Below are 22072 nucleotides of genomic sequence, written 5' to 3'. Positions count from 1 at the left end.
TCCTCGTCTCAGCTTCTTTAGCAGCCACTCTTGGAGTTCCTGGGCTTGTGGACTGGGTGGTCTCCTTTGTCTTCATATAGTGTTGATCTTCCCCTGTCTGTTTTCTTCTGTGCCTAATTGGCTCTTTTGTATCTCAAAAGTGGTTAGATCTACACTACTATAAAAACCCAAGAAAAGGTTTACATACAGAAAAAAACAATCTTTGATGGTTATGAGGGAGGGGAGGGGAAGTCAGCACTACTTGACCAAAGCAAAGTCACAGGAGCTTCCGAGACACATCCAAACACCTTGAAGGACTGAGTTACTGGGCTGAGGACCATGGTCTCGGGGGATGTCTAGGTCAACTGGCATAGCATAGTTCATAAAGAAAATGTTCTATATCCTACTTTGGTGAGTGGCACCCGGTGTCTTAAAACCTTGCAAGTGGCCATCTGAGATACATCTATTGGTCCCATCCTGGCCAGAGCAAAAGAGAACAAAGACAAGCAAAGAAATAAGGAAAATATTAGTCTAAAGGACTAATGGACCGCATGAACCACGGCCTCCACCAACCTGAGCCCAGAAGAACTAGATGGTGCCCGGCTACCACCACAGACCATTCTGACAGACCCAGGACAGAATGAGAAAAATGTAGAACAAAATTCAAACTTACAAAAAAGACCACACCAACTCCACGGCACCTAACAACAACTAGTCTGACAAAGACTGGAGAAACCTCCAACACTATGGCCCCAGACACCCTGCTAACTCAGAATTGAAACCACTCCTAAATTCACCTTTCAGCCAAAGATTAGACAGCCCTTCAAAGCAAACAGTAACAAATGTGAGGAATGTGCTTCTTAGTTCAATCAAGTATACAAGACCAAATGGGCAACACTTGCCCAAAAACAAAGAGGAGAAGGCAGGAAGGGACAGGAAAACTGGAAGCATGGACATGGTGAGCCCAGGGTGTAAGCAGAAAGGGGCAGAGTGCTGACATATTGGGGGACTGCAATCAATGTCACAAAACAATTTGTGTATAAATTTTTGAAGGAGAAACTAATTTGCTCTGTAAACTTTCACCTAAAGGACAATAAAACTAAAATAAATAAAGTAGTCCTGACCCCGCCCAAAATTAGATTAGATCTAAAATACATCCTATACTATTGTTGTTAGGTGCCGTTGGGTCGGTACTGATGCATAATGACCCTATGTACAACAGAACCAAACACTGCTTGGTCCTGCGCCATCCTCACAATCGTTGTTATGCTGGAGCCCATTGCTGCAGCCACTGTGTCATCCACCTCGTCCAGGGTCTTCCTCTTTTTCCCTGACCCTCTACTCTACCAAGCTTGATGTATTTCTCCAGGGACTGGTCCCTGCTCATAACATGCCCAAAGTATGTGAGACCAAGTCTCTCCATCTTTCCTTCTAATGAGCATTCTGGCTGTTCTTCCAAGATAGATTTGTTCATTCTTCTGGCAGTCCATGGTACAGTTGTTATTTTTACCAACACCATAATTCAAAGGCATCAACTTTTCTGTGGTCTTCCAGCTTTTGCACGCATACGAGGCAAGTGAAAACACCATGACTTGGGTCAGGCACACCTTAGACCTCAAAAAGCAAAGATGTTACTTCAAGGACTAAGGTGCACCCTACACTGATATGGCCTTATTAACATAACAAAGAAAGCCCTATTCCCAAATGGGATTGCATCTACAGGTATGTTGTTGTTGAGTACCCTCAACAGGTTCCGTCTCATAGCGACCCCATACGACAGACGGGAACTGCCCCATAGTGCTTTCTAGGCTGTAATCTTTTCGGGAGCAGATTGCCAGGTCTTTCTCCCTTGGAGCCACTGGGTGGGTTCCAACCACTTACCTTTCGGTTAGCAGCCCAGCGCTCAACCATTGCGCCACCAGGGCTCCTGCCACAGGTACAGCGGTTGGGATTTACAACATATATATATATATGTACATATATATATATACGTATATATATGTATATATGTGTGTGTGTATATATATATATATATATATTTATTTGGGGACACAATTCAACCCACAACACTGAATTAAAGAATGCCAGCGTTTTGTGTGCGCGCTGTAGCTTCTGGTGCTAAAGCAGACTGCGCCTTCCTCGAACCCTGCGCCTCCTGGTCTGAGTTGTGCTGTCCTGGACTAGGTCCTCTACCCGGACTCGCACAGCCCCGCCAGGGGCCATTGGTCCCCCTCTGCTCTGTCCAGGGCCCCTTCCTTTGCTTTTATTTGTACCGCCCTGCCTTCCCACACTCCGCCTTAAGCACGGCAGAAGGAAGGAGAGAACACGTCCGCGGCCGGTGCGCGGGGGACGGAGGGAGGCTGGCCAGGCCGAGCTGCCGGAGGAGCAAGAGGGCGGGTTCCAGGTGCGCCGGGTACTTTCCGGAGGAGCTGCGGAACGCCGGTCCGCGGAGAGCATGCTTCTGGCTGGGCTGAGTTCACAGCACACCGCTGCGGGGAGGGACTTCCGGCGTGGAGCGGAAATGGTGTCGGCAGCCTCTGGAGAAATTGGTCGGCTGGGCGGATGCTGGCTGCGCGGCACGTCGTGTGCGCCTTGTCGGGCGGGGTGGACAGCGCCGTGGCCGCGCTGCTGCTGAAGCGGAGAGGTGAGGCGGCCGAGCCCCCCGCCTGCCTCCGTCCCGGCTCCCCGGTCCTGCGCGGCCTCGGCAGGTCGCCCTGTCGGACTTCAGTGCGCGGGCATGGGGGGGGGCGACGGGCCTCACGACCTCGGCTCTGCGACCCTCGTCCCCCACCGCCTCACTGCCCTCTGACCTCTGTGCGACCCTCGTCCCCCACCGCCTCACTGCCCTCTGACCTCTGTGCGACCCTCGTCCCCCACCGCCTCACTGCCCTCTGACCTCTGTGCGACCCTCGTCCCCCACCGCCTCACTGCCCTCTGACCTCAGTGCGACCCTCGTCCCCCACCGCCTCACCTGCCCTCTGACCTCAGTGCGACCCTCGTCCCCCACCGCCTACCTGCCCTCTGACCTCTGTGCGACCCTCGTCCCCCACCGCCTCACTGCCCTCTGACCTCAGTGCGACCCTTGTCCCCCACCGCCTCACTGCCCTCTGACCTCAGTGCGACACTCGTCCCCGACCGCCTACCTGCCCTCTGACCTCTGTGTGACCCTCGTCCCCCACCGCCTCACTGCCCTCTGACCTCAGTGCGACCTTTGTCCCCCACCACCTCACTGCCCTCTGACTTCAGTGCGACCCTCGTCCCCCACCACCTCACTGCCCTCTGACCTCAGTGCGACCCTCGTCCCCCACCACCTCACTGCCCTCTGACCTCAGTGCGACCCTCGTCCCCCGCCGCCTACCTGCCCTCTGACCTCTGTGCGACACTCGTCCCCCACTGCCTCACTGCCCTCTGACCTCAGTGCGACCCTCGTCCCCCACCGCCTCACTGCCCTCTGACCTCAGTGCGACCCTTGTCCCCCACCGCCTCACTGCCCTCTGACCTCAGTGCGACCCTCGTCCCCCACCGCCTCACCTGCCCTCTGGCCTCTGTGACCCTCCTCCCCCGCCCACCTCATCTGCCCTCTCACTTCTGCGACCCTCGTCCTCCACCCGTCCTCACATGCCTGACCTCCCCCGTTCCTCACCTCCTCTCTCGCTCTCATCTGTCCTCTCCCCTCTGTGTGACCCTCGTTCTCCTCCTGCCCTCACTTGCTACTCACCCACCACTTGCTCCATGGGAAGGAGAGCCCATGGCAGCTTCACCTCCTTTGGAGGAGTCATGGCCCACACTTCTCAGTTACGTCCTCCGAGTGGGTCCTGACTCCCTGTACTTTTGGAGTGGGGGAAGGGAGGGTATCACTGGGTCTGAGGCCCCACGCAGCCTTGATGGATGGTGATGGCAGCATCCGCAGGTTGCCAACAGCGAAGCCACAGACATTGGCTAGGAGAGTAGAGACAGAGTGCTGCTCGGAAGATGCCCTCTCTTTCTGGCCTGCCGAGATGGCTGTCAGGCAACACGTGTGATTAAATACCAAGGGGCTGCCTGCTAGTTGAATCACTTCTGCAGTCCCCCTCAATCAGTGACAGACTTCTCCACAAGAGCACTGTCATTTCTTCCACGCCTCCAAAGGGCGCCCCATGGGCGTTTAGCGTCAGGGAGCTGAGATGAACTGTTGACCTGTGGGCCCCTTCCAGTGTGAGGCCTCATTCACTGGTAACATTTGTGAAATCTGCTTTCCACCCCCTTTGGTGTTAGGCACTTAGAATGCGGGAGTGAATATGCCAGCTCATGACCTTCGTCTGTAAAATGGGGATAATATCTACCTCATGGGGTTACTAGCAGGATTAAATGGCATATATAAGGGTCTACCCCAGACCAAAGGAGCCCTGCTAGCACAGTGGTTTAGAGCTCGGGTGCTAACCCAAAGGTTGGCTATTCAGATCCACCCGGAGCTCCACAGGAGAAAGACCTGGCAATCTGCTCACATAAAGATTACAGCCTAGGAGACTCTGTGGGGTTCTACCCTGTCCTGTAGGGTTGCTACCAGTCAGAATCGACTTGACAGCAACACATTTGTTTTTTGTTTCTTTACCCCAGACCAGCACGTATTAGACACTCAGAAATTGATAGTGGTCACTAGTACATATCGTTGTTGGGGCTGTCAAGTCTGTTCCGACTCATGGCGACCCCATGTACAACAGAATAAAACACTGCCCTGTCCTGTGCCGTCCTCACAATCGTTGCTATGGGCCCATTGTTGCAGCCACTGTGTTAGTCCATCTCGTTGAAGGTCTTCCTCTTTTTCAGTGATCCTTCACCTTAACAAGCATGATGTCCTTCTCCAGGGACCGGTCCCTCCTGATAAAATGTCCAAAGTACATGACATGAAGTCTTGGAATCTTCGCTTCTGAGGAGCACTCTGGCTTTACTTCTCACAAAACGGACTTGCTGGATTTCTGGCAGTCCATAGTATGTTCAATATCCTTCACCAGCTTCATAATTTAAAGGCATCAATTCTTCAATCTTCCTTATTCATTGTCTAGCTTTCGCATGCATATGAGGCTATTGAAAATAGCAAGTGAAGAGGACTTGAAACATTTACTGATGAAGATCAAAGACTACAGCCTTTGGTTGGTATGGATTACATCTCAACATGAAACAAAAATCCTTGACTGGACCAATAAAAAAAAAAAAGGATAAGATACATCATGATAAATAGAGAAAATATTGAAGTTGTCAAGGATTTCATTTTACTTGGATCCACAGTCAGTAACCTGTGGAAGCAGTAGGCAAGAAATCAAACAATGTATTACATTGGGCAAATCTGCTGCAGAAGACCTCTTTAAAGTGTCGAAAAGTAAAGGACTAAGGTGCGACAGACACAAGCCATGGTATTTTCAATGCTATTTTTTAGAAATAACTTTATTAATTTATTAATAACACTAAAAACTGTAAAGCACTAAGAAGGTTAAATATCTTAAGTCATAGCAAGCAGGTGGCAATTCAACATCCAGGGCTGACAGAATACTTGAAGGAGACTGACAGATTAGACCCCCATGTGAGGGGGCCCATGTCTAGGAGCTCTTGAAGTTTGAGGTACTCCATTCAAGGGGAGGTGTTCAATGCAGTGCTCTTCAGGCAGGTCAGAACTCAAAATCTAGAGGATTGAAGGGAAAGACTCTATTTCTGGGTGGGTGTCATCCAAGGCAGGAACAGAGCTGTTTGTTTACCAGTCTTCTCGGTCGTGTTGGCAGAGAAGCTTGGCTGGTTTTGCTTAAGGAGTCTTCTAGCCTTTACTGACTTTTCCGTAGCTCTGTTGACAGTTCCCAGAGCTCTTCTGGCAGCTTTAGGTAGGGCAGATGGGGCATCAGATATCTTACCAAGATGTACTGAAACCTGAGGTCTCTCTCCTAAGGTTTTATTTTTTGGAGGGACCAGTCCCTGGGAAAGGACAATATACTTGGTGAAATAGAGGGTCAGCAAAAAAGAGGAAGACCCTCAAGGAGATGAATTGATACAGTGGCTGCAACAATGGACTCAAGCATGAAAACAATTATGAGGATGGCGCAGGACCAGGCAGTGTTTCATTCTGTGGTATGTAGGGTCACTGAGTCAGAATCGACTGGACAGCACCTGACAACAACATTGTTGATAATCATCACAGTCATGCACGCTCTAATAAAAAGTGCTAAAGAGAGGTATAGGCAAACTGCAAGCACACATAATTGTGAGAAAGGGGGAACTGAAAGTGTCATAGAGGTGATGGTGCTTGAGCTGAGACTTCAAGAAAGAGTAGGACTTCAATTAGCAAAGGATGGGAGGTGCTAGGTAAGGAGGAAAGCCTTTCTGGCAGAGTCCCAAGCAGAGAAACACAGAGGCATGAAAGCGTTGGCTGGGCCTGGCCCAACGAAGGTGGCGGAGCCAAGGGCCAAGCAGGAGGTTGAGCCCTGATTACAGGCAATGTTACATTAGGGACTTTAGGCTATGTTGAGTAGGCACTGGGGAGCCCTTGAAGGTTTCTGTTGTGGGGAGTGGAGAGGTGTTTTGGGATATGTGGAAGCTGCTTGGAGGGAAGAGATTGGCTCTGGGAAGACCAGAAATATTTTACTACTTGCAGAAGGTAAACCCTCCTCCCCAGACTGTACGGCTTTAAATCCCAACCTTCCTTGTGTTTTGCTCATCGATGGAGGGAGCTGATGGTCTTGGCAGAGAAAAAGCATGGTCCTCTCCTCTCGGTGTGGAAGGTGTTTCCTGTCTTGGAGGTGCCTGTTCTGCCGTGTGCCTTGGAAGATTAAGGGTAGGCAAGGTGCCAGGGCCCATCCTAGGGTTTCTGCTCTGTGCCTGGATAGCACTGTGAGGAAGGAGGCTTTTACAAAGCGGACACGCAGGGAAGAGTGTCGAGGGCAGCTGGGAGAGTCCCGTTGCCCTAGGAGTAGCAGAGCTCAGGGCCGGGGGCAGAGGAGGGACCGCCAGGGACACCGGTGAGCAGAGGCCTGGGAGTGTGGCCCACGGGAGCTGCCTGGAGCCAAAGCCTCTGCCCTTGTCCTTCCAGGGTGACTTTATGTACTCTCTTCTCTCATGCTTCCTCCCCCAGGTTACCAAGTGACGGGGGTGTTTATGAAGAACTGGGATTCCCTGAATGAGCATGGCGTTTGCACTGCTGACAAAGATTGTGAAGATGCTTACGGAGTGTGTCAAATTCTGGACATCCCTTTCCATCAGGTGTCCTACGTGAAGGAGTACTGGAATGAAGTGTTCAGGTGAGTGCCGCAGACACACCTGTGCAAGACTTCCTGCTGCGACCTGAGTCCTTGCGCATGGAAGGACCCCCCAGGTGGCCAGGCGACCCCCCATCTGGCAGCGCTCTTCCTTGGCCGTGGAGCCCTGTGTGGGGACTTGGCCACCCTCAGACCTCCCTCCGTGGCAGGGCGACTCCTGGATCCCAGCGCTCCCCTAGGCTCTCGTTCCTGTGATTTTGCCACCTTCCAGAAGGCTCTTCAAGGCCTTCTTGAACCTAGTGATGTTTCTGCACCTAAATCCAGAGAGGGGAGTGAAGGCCGGGGTCTGCCTTGGAAGGTGCCGCAGGGAGTTTGCTTGATGCCCAGGCAAGATGGCGCAGGCCGGTGATTCAGGGAGATCTGAGAAAAAGTCATGTGACCACCTTCCCGTGCCAAAAAACCTTAATATAAAATCTCAGCTAACCCCAGCAGATCGTGTTAAGTGCTTACTGTACTGAAGGAATCCCTGGGTGGCACAAATGGTCGACGTGCTCAGCTGCTAACTGAAAGGTTGGAGGTTCAGGCCCACCCATAGGCTCCTTGGAAGAAAGGCCTGACGACCTACTTCTGAAAACTCAGCCACTGAAAACCCTGTGGAGCACAGTCCTCCTCTGCACACATGGGGTCGCCACGAGTCAGAGTTGACTTCACGGCAGCCGGCTAAGTTGACCCTCTTGAAGTGAATACCCTAAAACTATTAATTTTTTGCTAAGTCTTCCTAGAACAGTACAGTGAAACCTGTGAGAGCTGCAACTCTGTGGAACTGCCTTGTTCTTCCAGGTCTTGCAAGCTTCCTGCCTTTGGCAGGGTACAGGCTTTCCACTTTTCTGTCGCCCTCTTTTAGAGGAAGGTACTTGAGTTTCCTTCTCCAACAGGTTCTGGCTTTCGCAGGCTGCACTGTAACATCCTCCTCCCATGTCCGGCCAGCCTGGTAGAGCAGAAATCCACTTGGTGGGAGGGGCTGACCCCCCCTTCTGCACCCCGGACTTATGTATGGTCACATTAGGGAAGCATTTGGTGTTTGCCCAGGCTCAGATGGCAGGATGGCTGATAGGGCCCGGTGTTATAAATGTGGATTTCCCTCCTCCTCCGACTCAGGCATGCCTCTTCCTCATCTGAGCCTTCCTCTTTGGAGAAGACAAGGGAAGCAGGTGTTCAGTGAGTCCCTCTCGGCCCCTCTTCCCCTCCTCTCCTGACCTCAGGCCCCTGGGAGCCTTTGGGGAGACAGAGTGGCCACAGCCACAGGTAATGACACCATGTCTATTCACCCAGGTTTATGCGTCGTCACAGACTTAATGAAAAGTACAGCTAGCTAGATACAGGTATTTGATGAAAACACCGAAAATGGCCTTTACGGAAGTACTTCTGTTTTACAGAAAGAAAATTGTAGTTTTGTTATGATGTAGAAACACTCTTAAGCAAGTAATGTAACTTTTTTTTTTTTGAGGAATGTTTTACGCTTAGAAATGTAAGGTTTTTATTTTTTTTTTTTAGTGATTTTTTAAATGAGTATGAAAAAGGAAGGACTCCAAATCCTGACATAGTGTGCAACAAGCATATCAAGTTCAACTGCTTTTTCCATTACGCTGTGGATAACCTCGGTAAGTAAAGGGTTATTTTCAATTGTTTTTTTAAAATCAGAGATTTTCAGAGATAGCCAGGAGCAAACACCTTCTTTCTGAAGGAGAGGAGGCGGTGAGAACGATGGTATTATTAGTTTTTACCAAATACTCTTAGTTTTAAAATGATACTTAACATGTTTCAAAAAACAAATTCTTAAGAATTCTTTGCTACCTTCATAACTTACTTTTAACTATTATTAATCACAGCTTTGTTTTATACCTTTCTCAGATAATCATTAAATATACCTTTCATTTTTTAATTTTTTTGTGCTTTAGGTGAAAGTTTACAGAACAAATTAGTTTCTCATTCAAAAATTTATACACAAATTGTTTTGCAACATTGGTTGCAATCCTCGCATTGGATCAGCACTCTCTGCCTTTCCAGCCCGGGTTCCCCTTTTTCATTCTTCCAGTTTTCCTGTCCCTTCCTGCCGTCTTATCTTTGCATTTGCGCAGGTATTGCCCATCTGACTGAACAAGAACCATGTTCCTCATGTGTGTGATTGTTTGTTTTATAGACCTGTCTAATCTTTGGCTGAAAGGCGAGCTTCAGGAGTGGTTTCAGTTCTGAGTTAGCAGGGTATCCGGAGGCCATAGTCTTGGTAGTTCCTCCAATTTCTGTCAGACCAGTAAGTCTGGCCTTTTGTGTGTGTGTGTGTGTGTGTGTGTGTGTGAATTTGAATTTTGTTCTACGTTTTTCTCCTGCTCTGTCCAGCACCCTTTACTGTGATCCCTGTCACAGCCGTTGGTGGTGGTAGCCAGGTACCATCTGATTCTTCTGAGCTCAGGCTGGTGGAGGCTGTGGTTCATGTGGCCTGCTAGTCCTCTGGACTGATGTTTTCCTTGTGTCTTCATTCTTTGTTCTGAATGGGATGAGACTGATAGATGTATCTTAGGTGGCTGCTCACAAGCTTTTAAGACCCCAGATGCTACTCACCAAAGTAGGATGTAGAACACTGTCTTTATGAACGATGCTATGCCAAGTGGCCTGGATGTTCCCTGAGCCCATGGTCCCCAGCCCTCAAGCCCAGTAACTCAGTCCCAGAAGGTGTTTGGATGTGTCTAAGAAGCTTCTGTGACTTTGCCTTGAGCAGGTTGTGCTGATTTCCCCTGTACTGTGCACCCTCTTTCCCTTCACCAAAGTTAACACTTGTCTGCTATCTAGGTAGTGATTTGAACGATGATATTTTAACGATGGAATTTTGTATTTCATTCTGAGTAACAAAGAACTTTCTGATGATTTGCAAATGATAGGATCCTTGGGAAGAGAGAGTGGCCCCTCCATCATGGACCTCAAAAATGTGAGGGCATGTACAGTCATTTCAGGAAAACCAACTTCAAAAAGTCTGAGAAAACATATGTTTGATCCCTGGCCAAAGCCTTGAAAAGTGACGGTGCCCAGGAGGGATGGGAGATTCTAAAAAGTAAGATCGTGAATATAAATTGTTAGTAACCTTAAAGGGATAACAACAACAAGGAAAAACAAATGAGGAATGACGTCTACGAGTGTACCTGGAAGGTTAGAGCTTTGGGAAAATACCAAAGACAACAGAAGCGCTTTTAAAGGCCTGGTCAGAGCAAGAACACAAGGTGGAAGAGGCCCACTGTGGGGAGGGCACCAGCCAGTGGGCGCAGGACTACGTGGTATCTGTGTGGCTTCATTTCACTCTAGTGAGGAGAAGACTCTGTCAACCAAGAGCCGAAGCAGTGCAGAGGTGGCCGCAGCCCACAGGAGACAGGACAGCACCTCGTCTCTAGACGACTTATCTGTGGTCTGTGGAACTCAGCAGGGACTTGGGTATCGTCTGGACCTGCCCTGCCTGTCTGCCTTTGCAGAATCTCCGTGCCTCTCTGCTGGGGCTGTCAGATGCTGGTGCAGGCTCAGCTCTGCCCTCAGCTCGAGTTCCCAACATAACTGCACCCAGGGGAGGTTTCTGGAGCCCCCGTTCAGGGCTCAGCAAGCGCAGCACTGAGCCGTCCTCCTCACGAATCCTGCTTTCTCTCTTGCTTGCACAATGAGTTTCTGCTTTGTTCTGAGAAGAGGTCTGCTGTCTGTACCCTGATTCTGGATCCTGGGTCTCTGTTCTGTTTTTATGGGCTCGATGCTGTGTCGTAGTGGTCTGCTCCAGAGTCCAGCCCGTGGTCAAGGCCCTGCTACCAGCTGACAACCTGCCTGCCCGTCTGAGTCTCTAGATTTTGTCCGTTCCTAAATGCCTTCTCTATAGATTCCATTTGCCTATTAGGGCATCCCTAGTTCTTTCTCTTTTATTTATTAATTTTTTATTGTGGTTTAGGTGAAAGTTTGTAGAGCAGATTCGTTTCTTATTTAAACACAGATTGCTTAGTGACATTGGTTGCAATCCCAACAATGTGTCAGCACTCTCTCCTTTTCCACCGCAGGTTCCCCTTGTCCAGTTTTCCTGTCCCTTCCCTGCTTTCTCAGCTTTGCTTTTGGGCAGATCTTGCCCGTTTGGTCTCGTTCACTCAATTGAACTAAGAAGCATGCTCCTCAGGTGTGTTACTGTTTGTTTTATGGGGCTGTCTGATCTTTGGCTGGGAGGTAGACTCTGAGAATGGCTTCAGTTCTGAGTTAGCAGGTGCCCGGGGGCCTTGTTTTTTTTCTCTTGAATTTTCCTGATTCTTGTCCTGAGTTGCTTACTTAGCCTACTGCTTGGTATCTGCTATACTTTGTGAATTCTAGTTTCTTCTTCCTGTCCCCTGCAGTTGGGGTCAGCTTCAGCTACTGAAGTTCCAGGTACTGGCCTCTCGATTTGCTCTGTCCCCTTCTAGTTCACCCAGCTGTGGATGGCCACACCCTAGGACTTGTCTTTCTGTGCCAGTGGCCCAGTGGTGGCCTCAGGGTGCTCGCAGTTCTGTCCTGTCAGCACTTAGTAAGGACTCGCATGAGGCCAAAGAAGACTTGTAGATCCAATTTGAAAGTGACCTAAAGCTGAGGTGATGATGACAAAATGTTGATTCACGGAACTAGATAGTCAAAGAACACTTTTAGGTACAATTTAAAAAGCCCTGGGCTAACACCAAAATATGAGACTTAACAGCAGTAAATGCGGAGTTTGCTGATTTGGCTCAATAGTTAATTCTCCCAGTACAAGGCTGGGAACACCTGACTTGGTTGCCATTTGTGTCCCAAAGACCTGGGGACTTTAGTTGGATGTGCTTGTTGTAAACACTAGAGCAAAACAAATGACCAACAAGCCCGTGAAGATGCCCAATGACCTCAGTCACTAGGGAAGTGGAAGTCAAAACTCAGTGAGGTGCTACTTCCTAACCACTTCACATCCACTTGAATGGCCATAAAAAATAAAATAAGGAAATAACACGGTTTGGCGAGGGTGTGGAGAAATTGGAACCCTCATCCATTGCTGGTTGGGATGTGACATGGTGCAGCTGCTGTGGAAAACCGTTTGGTGGTTCTTCAAAAAGTTGAACATAGAATCATCATTTGACCCAGGAATTCCACCTCAAGGTGTATTCCCAAGAGGATTGAAAATGTGTTCATGCAGAAACTTGGACACAAATGTTCATAGCAGCGCTATTTACAGTAGCCAAAAGGTGGAAACAGCCCACATGTCTATCAGCAGATGCATGAATAAGAAAAATGTGGGCTTTCTGTACAGTGGGATATTATTCAGCATTTAAAAGGGAATGAAGCATTGATCCATGCTACAATGTGGGTGAGCCTCGAGAACATTAGGCTGAGTGAAAGCAGCCAGACCCAAAGTCCCCTGTCTTAGCCATCTAGTGCTGCTATAACACAAATACCACAAGTGGATGGCTTTAACGAAGAGAAATTTATTCTCTCACAGTCTAGGAGGCTACAGGTCCAAATTCAGGGTGTCAGCTCCAGGAGAAGGCTTTCTCTCTCTCTCGGCTCTGGAGGAAGGTCCTTGTCCTCAGTCTTCCCCTGGTCAAGGAGCTTCTTAGCACAGGGACCCCAGGTCCAAAGGACGCAGTATTCTCCGGGCTCTTGTTTCTTGGTGGCATGAGGTCCCCAAGTCTCTCTGGTTTTATATCTCAAAAGAGATTGGCTTAACACACAACCTAACCTTGTAGATTGAGCCTTGCCTCGCTAACATAACTGCCGCTAGTCTTACTTCATCAACATCATAGAGACAGAATTTATAACACACAGGAAAATCACATTGGATGACAAAATGGTAAACAGTCACAGGATACTGGGAATCATGGACTAGCCAAGTTGACAGATATTTTGGGGGGATACAGTTCAATCCATGACAGCCCCATACTGTATGATTCCATTATATGAAATATCCTGAATCATTACCTCCATAGATACAGCAGGCTGGTGTTGCCAGGGGCTGGGGGCAGGAGGGAATGGGAGTGACTGCTCAGTGTGTATGGGGCTTCTGTGAGAAAGTTCTGGAACAAGGTAGTGGTGATGGTTGTGCAACATTGTGAATGTATTTAATGTCGCTGAATTGCACACTTTAAAATGGTAACTTCTATGTTACGTGTATTTTACCACACACAAACACACACACTCAATGCAGGTCGCCTTGATGGTCAGATAATGTTAGGAAAAGGGAGAGGACGGTCTAGCAGTGGTCGGCCTGGTTAGACCACATCTGGTGTGTTAGATTTCATCCCAGTGTGTTCAAGAAGAGCCACAGGTCCGTGGAGTGTGGTTCGATGTTGATTTTGAGGCTGTCTGGGAATAAGGCATCTGATGAACTGCTCCAGGTACTTTGAGCCTCCTCATAATAGTGGTCTTCAAGGGTTTGAGTTGGGATTGCATTCTCTGCGTGTGACACGAGAGGGCAGAGTTAGGATCAGCGAGAGAAAGATCGTGGCTCAGAGTGGAGGACAGGAACGGAGCTCTTCAGGGGTGTAATGTTGGCCTTTGGAGAGTGCTAACTCCCTGTCACCGCAGCTGTGCAGGGAGCCCCTGAGTGGCTATGGGCCAGGAATGCCGTGGAAAGAAGTTGATGAGTGAAGTTTTCTCGTCTGAATGGCCTGATGGAGCAGTGCCACACAGTGAAACTACCTGAGACCTAGACTTCTGAGCTCAAGGTCCTCAGAAAGAACCCTGCCGTAAAGGTGTGAGTGGTTGTTCTTTAAGGAAGTAGATTTAAGGTGGGTTTTTTATCTTGCTCATGAATAAGTTTTGGAGCAGGTACAGCCATATGCTCTTCGGAAGTGAAGATGGTAAGCCTTTGTCTTGCTTACTTTGGACACATTACCAGGAAGGCCAGTTGCTAGAAAGGATGCCATGCTTGGTAAAGTGGAGGGCGACCTCAGCCAGATGGAATGACCCAGTGGCTGCAACAATGCGCTAAAACATAGCAACCATTGTGAGGACGGCACAGGACCAGGCAGTGTTACGTTCTGTTATACATGGGGTCACTATGGGTCTAAGCCCACTTGATGACAACTAACAACACAACAACAGAAAATTAGTCAAGATGTAATAATACGTTCCTTAATCCTTTTTTGAGGAGCCCTAGTGGTGCAATGATTAAGTGCCTGGCTACTAACCAAAAGGTCAGCGGTTCAAACCCTCCAGCTGCTCCGCTGGAGAAAGATGTGGCAGGCTGCTTCAGTAAAGGTACCCTCTGGGGCAGTTCTCCTCTGCCCTGTGGGGTCACCGTGAGTCGGAACGGACTCCGCGCAACGGGTCTGGTTTGGTGCTTTTTCAGGTCGTGAACGTGTATTTGCAGCAGTTCATTGTTGCTGTGGCTCTCGTCCACATACAGCTAGTTGCGGTTGTTGAGTGTCTAATCAGTTTTGTTGCTGCACCTTTCAGGAAAAAGTTTCACGATACTGAATATCTGAAATTTTCCCATAATGGGAATGTTAAAGACTAATACGAGCCTTGGTAGGTTCTTTCACTTTTCTGCATAATGTAGAAAGAAGAAATTGAATGTGTTGGGTGGACCTTCATTGTGATAAAAATAATACATATTTATTAAAGAAATTTTAAAATTACAGAACAGTCAAAAGAGGAGGAAAAATCTGTAAGTTCACTTCCTAGGATCAAACTGACCTGAGATTTCTCTTCATCTTTTTTCTGTGTGTTTAATAGACGGGGTCTGTACAGCACAGATTTTCCATACTTAACAGTGTTACGGAGCCCTGGTGGTGCAGTGGTTAAACATTTGGCTGCTAACCAAAAGGTCGACAGTTCAAATCCACGAGCTGCTCCTTGGAAACCCTGTGGGGCAGTTCTACTGTGTCCTGTAGGGTCGCTGAGTTGGAACCGGCTTGATGGTAACGGGTTTAGTGTTTTTGATTTAGCACTGTTACAAGCATTGTCTGATTCATTAAAAAATTCTTTGTAAATATCAACTGCAGTAGCTCCGGGATCCTCCCTCCCCCATTTTGGTTGTTTTCAATTTTTCCTTAGTGTAAGAAATACTAGAATGAGGTTTGTACTTAAATCTTTATATGCATATCTGATTATTTCCTTGAGCTAGAGTGAAGGAATGGATAAAGGTTAACATTTGAAAGCCGCTGAAAGCTGCAACTATGTAGCAAGGTTGTTAGCAGTTTCAGATCAGAGGGAAAAGCTGCTCGTCTAGCAGGATTTGAGATGCTCGCTGCTGCTTCGCAGGATCTCCTTGTTTGGTGGTAGGTCAGGTGTGGAGACTGTCCAGTGTGAGACTTGGTGTGTGGCACTTCTTCCTGTCTGAGGCTCATGCTGGCCAAGGCCAGTGAGCGTGAGGCTCCCATCTGACCCTTGTGCTTCAACACCTCACAGGAGCCGATGCCATGGCCACAGGTCACTACGCCAGGACATCCCTGGAAGATGACGAAGTCTTCCAGCAGAAGCACATTCAGAGGCCAGAAGGGCTTTTCAGAAATCGATTTGAATTCAGAAACGGTAAGCCAGCGTGCCCAGGTCAGAGCCAACTGTTTGTGAACAAAGTAGCTGTTTTGAAGAATGACAGCGGGCTGTAATCTGAGCAGTCGGCCATCCCTCTGTGTGAGCCTGTCTGTTTGGTTTCATGTTTGAGAAGTGGTTGCCAAGAGGGCCATTCTCCCTGAGGTCTGTGACTGGGAACAGGAGAAGCCAGGTCAGGTGCCAGGGCAGGGGCTAGTGAAAAAAGGAATCAATAATTTATAATCCAGCCGTAGGCTCCGTGGGTTGATGAGTTGAAGGATCGAATAACATTCGAGGAGATATTTGACGATGGCATTTGAGGTGCTGTAGGTTTATCCAAGGCCTCTTCTGCCACGGAGTTTTAGAGGGCTCGAGGCCAGGTGTCCTTCGGTGCAGCAGGTGGGATGGGACCTGCGTTCTCAGCACAGCCCTAGTGCTCAGGCTTTGTGACTGTTTACAAAGACCGTGTGTATCTACAAACTGGTTTACGAGTGTTGGAGAGAGCACAGCTTCTCCCTTCTGGAAGAATGTAAAGGCCAAACAGGGACCTGGGTGGGATGCTGCTGGGCTGTTCTCGTGTACCTGTGTGTAGAAAGATGAGCTCACAGCATTATTAAGTGAAAGAAGAATGGGCCCAGGGCCACCTTTCTGCAGGATTGGCATTTCTCATTGGCAACGTTGCTCCACATCCGGCCTCACAGTCACCTGGGCGTCATTGAATGGCCAGTGCTCCAGCCTTGCTTCCAGCCCCACCTGTGGACAGTGAGAGTCCCCGGGAGCGGGCAGGTGCTTACATGGCTGTGTTTCATTTCTGTCCTGTTAGCAATATTCCACGGTACATATTCTCATCCCCATTTTACAGATGCAGAAATGGAGGCTTGGTTAAGTCCTTTGTACTACAGGTGGTAGAGCTGGACTTGAATCTGGTTCTGCCTGGTTCCGTAGTTTGAGCTCTTTCTGCTGCAGCAGGCACTGCTGAGTTCTTCACTTGGTGTCACCATGCCCAGCGGAGGCAGGAGCAGGCATGTGGCGCTGTGCCTTCTCTGTGGCCAGTGTGCTGCAGTTGCTTGGCCGCCCTGTTTATTTCTTTTTTTCTCTCCTCCCTCCCTCCTTCCTTCTGTCGTTCACTCCTTCCCTCCCTTCTTGTATCCCTCCCTCTCTTTCTCTCCATATCTCTTTAAGAAAGCCGGATGTGCTCACAACAGAAAGTTCCCACGTAACTTATGACTCTGGCCCAGGCAGGGGCAGCACTGACCTTTACTGGGGAGCCTCGCACTGTCTGTAGGTTGCTGTGAGGAGTCAGGGCCTGCCTTGTGTCTGCCCTGCTGCTCAGGTGGGTGGGGGGACCTCTCAGCTCCTCCTTTCATGGTCCTGGGCCTCTTCACACAGGAAGCATCTCTGTTTCAGGAAGACACAAGTTTGAATGCAAAGCCTGGCCACTTGGGAATGCCACAGCAGATTCACCACGTCACCCTGGATGTGAGCGGCCAGAGTAGATAGAGGACTTGTTACTGTGTTGCTGTCTGGGCCTTTCCCACAGGCCACAGGGACTCTCAGGCTCTGCCGATGACACTGGCCCACATTGGGTTAGGTCTGATGGGTTATTTTAATACTCCCACAGCGTCTTTGTTTCTAGTGCGTTTATTAGGCACAGAAAGCCTTTGTATTTTTGTTGTACTTAGTTGCCCTGGGGAGGTGGGATAGGCTGTCTGGCCTGGCCTGGCCTGGCCTGGCCTGGGGAGTGGGCCCAGCAGGGCAGAGAGCCTCGCTCAGGCCCCTGGGCCCTGGTCTCCTCTGTAACGAGCGGTGCTGTGCCTGGCCTAGCTGAGTGGCCACGGGCCTGGAGGAGCTGTTGGGTGTGAGAAAGCTCTTGCGCATGCCGGCCCTCGGCTGCTGCTAGCTCCCCTCCGCCTCCCTCCGTGATGGTCGTTCAGTTCAAGAGTGGCTACTTTCTTTTCTCAAAATCATAGAATTTGACTTTGTTCTAAAATAACCCAGAGCAAGGAGAAGGTAATGCAGATTGCACCCCATGGTCTGCGGCTTTGATACACACGCAACCTGTTTGACTGAATTCCGTTTTGAAATAAAAAGTAGGATTTGGCAGATTGCTCTGTTTACCTATGACCCATTGACTGGATTCTACTTTTCGTTGTTAAACTGGTTTATTGTTTTATGTGTGGAAAGTAATAGAATCAAGATTTAGAAGCCTGGGTTCAGCTTCTCGCCTCGCCATTTTCTACCTGGATTCTTTGGGCAAGCCTTTAATCATGTGAACCTCAGTTTCCTCATCTGTAAAATGGGGATGGTTCCATCTCACATGGCTGGTATGAGAATCAGCCTTGAGTTCAGGGGTAGAGAACACTGACTGCACCCAGAGCTGCCACACTTGTGACTGTCACTGCCATCCTGTGCACGCTTTGTCTGACTTGCTGAGGCTTCTCTTATGCCATAGCTGTTGAGTCAGTTCTGACTCAAAATGACCATATAGGACAGGGTAGAACTGCTCCATAGGGTTTCCAAGGCTGTAATCTTTTCAGAACCAGACTGCCATATCTTTCTCCTGTGGAGCAGCTGGTGGGTTTGAACCACCAACCTTTTGGTTAGCAGCCAAGCACTTAACCACTGAGACACCAAGGTCCTTAGGCTTCTCTTAGCTCTAGATAAAGATGAGAAGTGTTGAAAGAAGCCCTAATACTGATATTATGCTTTGGTGTCTTTCCATCGATCCTTGAAGCCCAGAGTAGAGAGCCAGATGGCTCCAATCATGGAATTCTGTGACCCAGCAGACAGGAAGCTGTGTCCTTTCACTGATCTGGGCCAGAGATGAGAGATCCCTCCTTTCCTGAACCAAGACCATGTGGCAAAGGTCAGTCACCTTGCACCATCGCCTCAAAGCCTGAAGATGGTCTTTACAGTAAAATAGAGAATGCAGGAGGAGCTACAGAAGGGCGTCTGACAGGCGCCTGCTTAGACTCTAAACAAACACGATTTTTTACCAAGAAGAGAAGTGCAATTGAAAGTACAGTACTGGCCACTTCTGCTCGTCGAGCCCTGCCCCATTCTGCCTTGCATCCTGACCACCCAGGAGACCACGACCAGTGTCCCTCAGCTGATGCCACATCCCCAAGACTCGGAGGCTTTCTTCACCCACACAGATGCCCATCATGCCCGGGCCAGACTGAGTGGTGCATGTAAGCAGGATAAGATGGCTCCAGCAGGTGACCAAAATAAAGAATCAGATGGCCTTCTGGTAGAAAAAAAACAGTGAAACTAACTGATATGGAGTACAATAGACTAATACTTAGGGTTCTCCAAGAGATTAGGAAAGAGATCAAGGAAAACGCAGACAAAATCATGGAAAGCACAGAGAAAACCCACCAAAACATAGCCAAAATCAAGGAAAACATAGACAAAGCCATAGAATTCAGGAAAATAATACAAGAACAAAATGTTGAAATAAGTAATTCGAAATCTTACAAAAACAGCAACTGGAAATGGACAGCTCATCCAGAAATGGACGACTCAATAGACGGTTTAGGAGCAAATTTGAAATAATGGAGGACAGCATCAGTGAGATTGAAGACAAATCCACGGGTGCCCCTTTGTTTGAGGAAAAATCTGAGAAAAGAATGAAGAAACATGAAGAAAACCTAAGAATTATGTGTGACACAATCAAGAGGAAGATTTGCACGCGATCGGAGTTACAGAATAGGGAGAAAATGGAAAACATGGAGAAGATTGTTGAAGATTTGCTAGCAGAAAACTTGCCAAATATCATGAAAGACGACAAGTTGACCATCCAAGATGCTCTACAAACTGCATAGAGAATGGAACCCAAAAGAAAGTCACCAAGAAATACCATAATCACACTTGCCAAAACGAAAGACAAAGAATCCTGAGAGCACCTTGAGAAAAGCGAAAAGTCACTTACAAAGGAGAAACAATAAGACTAAACTCTGATTACTCAGCAGAAACTATGCAGGCAGGAAGGCAGTGGGATGATATATATAAAAGCTTGAAAGAAAAAACCTGCCAACCTAGAATAATAAATCCTGCAAAACTGTCTCTCAAATACGATGGCAAAATTAGGACATTTCCAGAAAAACAAATTAAGGGAATTTTAAAAAACAAATCCAAACTTACAATAAATATTAAAGGGAGTCCTTTGGTTAGAGAACCAACAACATCAGAGTACAACTGGGTCTAGGACACAGGACAGCATCAGCCAGATACCAACCTAGGTAAAGAACTCTCAATAATAAAACACAGCTAATTTTTTTTTTTTAAAGACTTAAAACAGGAAAACAGAGACATCATTGTGTAAACGACCACAATGTCAAAACAACAAAACGGGAAACAGACAGTATAGGCATAGAACTTTCAAATGGAGAGGAAATTAAGGTAATATGTAACATCAAGGATGTCAAGGCGATATAAAGACCGGTTGAAACTTACGAAGGTAAGTGTAAATTTCAAGGCAACCACAAAGAAAGTTAACGAACCTACTCATCAGAATAAAAAAGAAGAAAAACGTAAAGTCTCAGTAAACACAAAATGTATAATAACAAAAGAAAAGAAAAATCTACAAACAAAAGGAACTCAGTGCAGGAAAGTAAGAGGAACAAAGAAGATGTAAGCACCACAAAAAAAGCACAACAATACGATAGCAGTAAACACATACCTATCAATAATCACACTGGGAAAGTAAGAGAGGCCTCGAAAACGCCCGCGGCACGAATGTATTCTGGCTCTTAGAAAAAGCACACCTGACACTGTCTCAGTGGCGCTTTCTATGAGTTGGTGTTGTGTCCGGTTTCCCCAGATTGGTCTGAGTTGATTTTAGACTGGCTCTTTTTTCTTACTTCAGGACATTTCCTCATATGATTTTTTACCTTTGAAAATATTATAATCTGAAGTGTGAACTAGAATGAATTTCCTTATTACATAAAAATCTGCCTTCCCTGTATCGTTTTTCAATAGTAGATGAATTGGGGGTGAGAATTTTCCTTATATTATCCACGATTGTTTTTTGCTTTTTTTAATTTTCCTAGTAATCTACTAATGAGTATTGATTTTAGTCTCTGACAGATCAGGGGTATTCTATTTAAGTAAACAGGACCTTATTAAAGGCAAAGTATCACTTTTTTTTTTAATTCCTGTAACATGTTTGTTCTTTGCTCTTGGCAGCGGTAAAACTCCTCCAGGCAGCTGACAACTTTAAAGACCAGACCTTCTTTCTCAGCCAGGTTTCCCAGAATGCCTTGAGGAGAACTATCTTCCCTCTGGGGGGATTAACGAAAGAGTTTGTAAAGAAAATAGCTGCTGAGAATAGACTTCATCACGTGCTTCAGAAAAAGGAGGTATGATTGAGCAGTTTACCTCTGATTTGTTATGTGTTTACGTTGACCATTTGCATGGTACAAGGAAAAGCAGGGGCCATGCCTTTTATTAGCAAATCATTGTCCCTGAAGAAGACATCCATCCATCCATCCATCCATCCACCCATCCACCCATCCACCCACCCACCCACCCACCCACCCATCCACCCACCCATCCATCCACCCACCCATCCACCCACCCACTCACCTATCCATCCATCCATCCACCTATTCACCCCCATCCATCCATCCACCCACCCACCCATCTATCCATTCATCCATCCATCCACCTGTTCACCCCCATCCATCCATCCACCCACCCACCCATCCATTCATTCATCCATCCACCTGTTCACCCCCATCCATCCATCCACCCACCCACCCATCTATCCATTCATCCATCCATCCACCTATTCACCCCATCCATCCATCCACCCACCCACCCATCCATTCATCCATCCATCCACCTGTTCACCCCCATCCATCCATCCACCCACCCACCCATCTATCCATTCATCCATCCATCCACCTATTCACCCCATCCATCTACCCACCCACCCATCTATCCATTCATCCACCCACCCACCCATCTATCCATCCATCCATCCACCCACCCACCTATTCACCCCCATCCATCCACCCACCCACCCATCTATCCATCCATCCATTCACCCACCCACCCATCTATCCATTCATCCATCCATCCATCCACCTATTCACCCCCCATCCACCCACCCACCCATCTATCCATCCATCCACCTATTCACCCCCATCCATCCATCCACCTATTCACCCCATCCATCTACCCACCCACCCATCTATCCATTCATCCACCCACCCACCCATCTATCCATCCATCCATCCACCCACCCACCTATTCACCCCCATCCATCCACCCACCCACCCATCTATCCATCCATCCATTCACCCACCCACCCATCTATCCATTCATCC

The 22072-nt window shown here is 48.2% G+C and overlaps 1 protein-coding gene across 9 annotated transcripts in view; it reads left to right on the top strand.

Annotated features, from left to right (window-relative positions):
- Positions 1-2486: 2486 nt before the first annotated feature.
- The window catches only part of TRMU (tRNA mitochondrial 2-thiouridylase), a 39103-nt gene continuing 19517 nt past the window's right edge, over positions 2487-22072 (top strand). The window contains exons 1-6 of one of the 9 annotated variants that reach the window (XM_064283366.1): positions 2515-2623; positions 4786-5369; positions 7073-7238; positions 8751-8857; positions 15618-15740; positions 20928-21100. In XM_064283366.1, coding sequence (XP_064139436.1) covers positions 7096-7238; positions 8751-8857; positions 15618-15740; positions 20928-21100 — 546 coding nt within the window. In that variant the 5' untranslated portion in view covers positions 2515-2623; positions 4786-5369; positions 7073-7095. Of the gene's footprint in view, positions 2624-4785; positions 5370-5395; positions 6073-7072; positions 7239-8750; positions 8858-15617; positions 15741-20927; positions 21101-22072 lie in introns of those variants that run through there. The other 8 variants (XM_064283365.1, XM_064283362.1, XM_064283370.1 and 5 more) reach the window with 8 other exon arrangements.

The sequence above is a fragment of the Loxodonta africana genome, chromosome 4 (assembly GCF_030014295.1).
Source record: "Loxodonta africana isolate mLoxAfr1 chromosome 4, mLoxAfr1.hap2, whole genome shotgun sequence".
Taxonomy (NCBI): domain Eukaryota; kingdom Metazoa; phylum Chordata; class Mammalia; order Proboscidea; family Elephantidae; genus Loxodonta; species Loxodonta africana.
The sequence above is the reverse complement of the archived record's forward strand: the minus strand, read 5'-3'. Positions and strand labels throughout refer to the sequence as shown.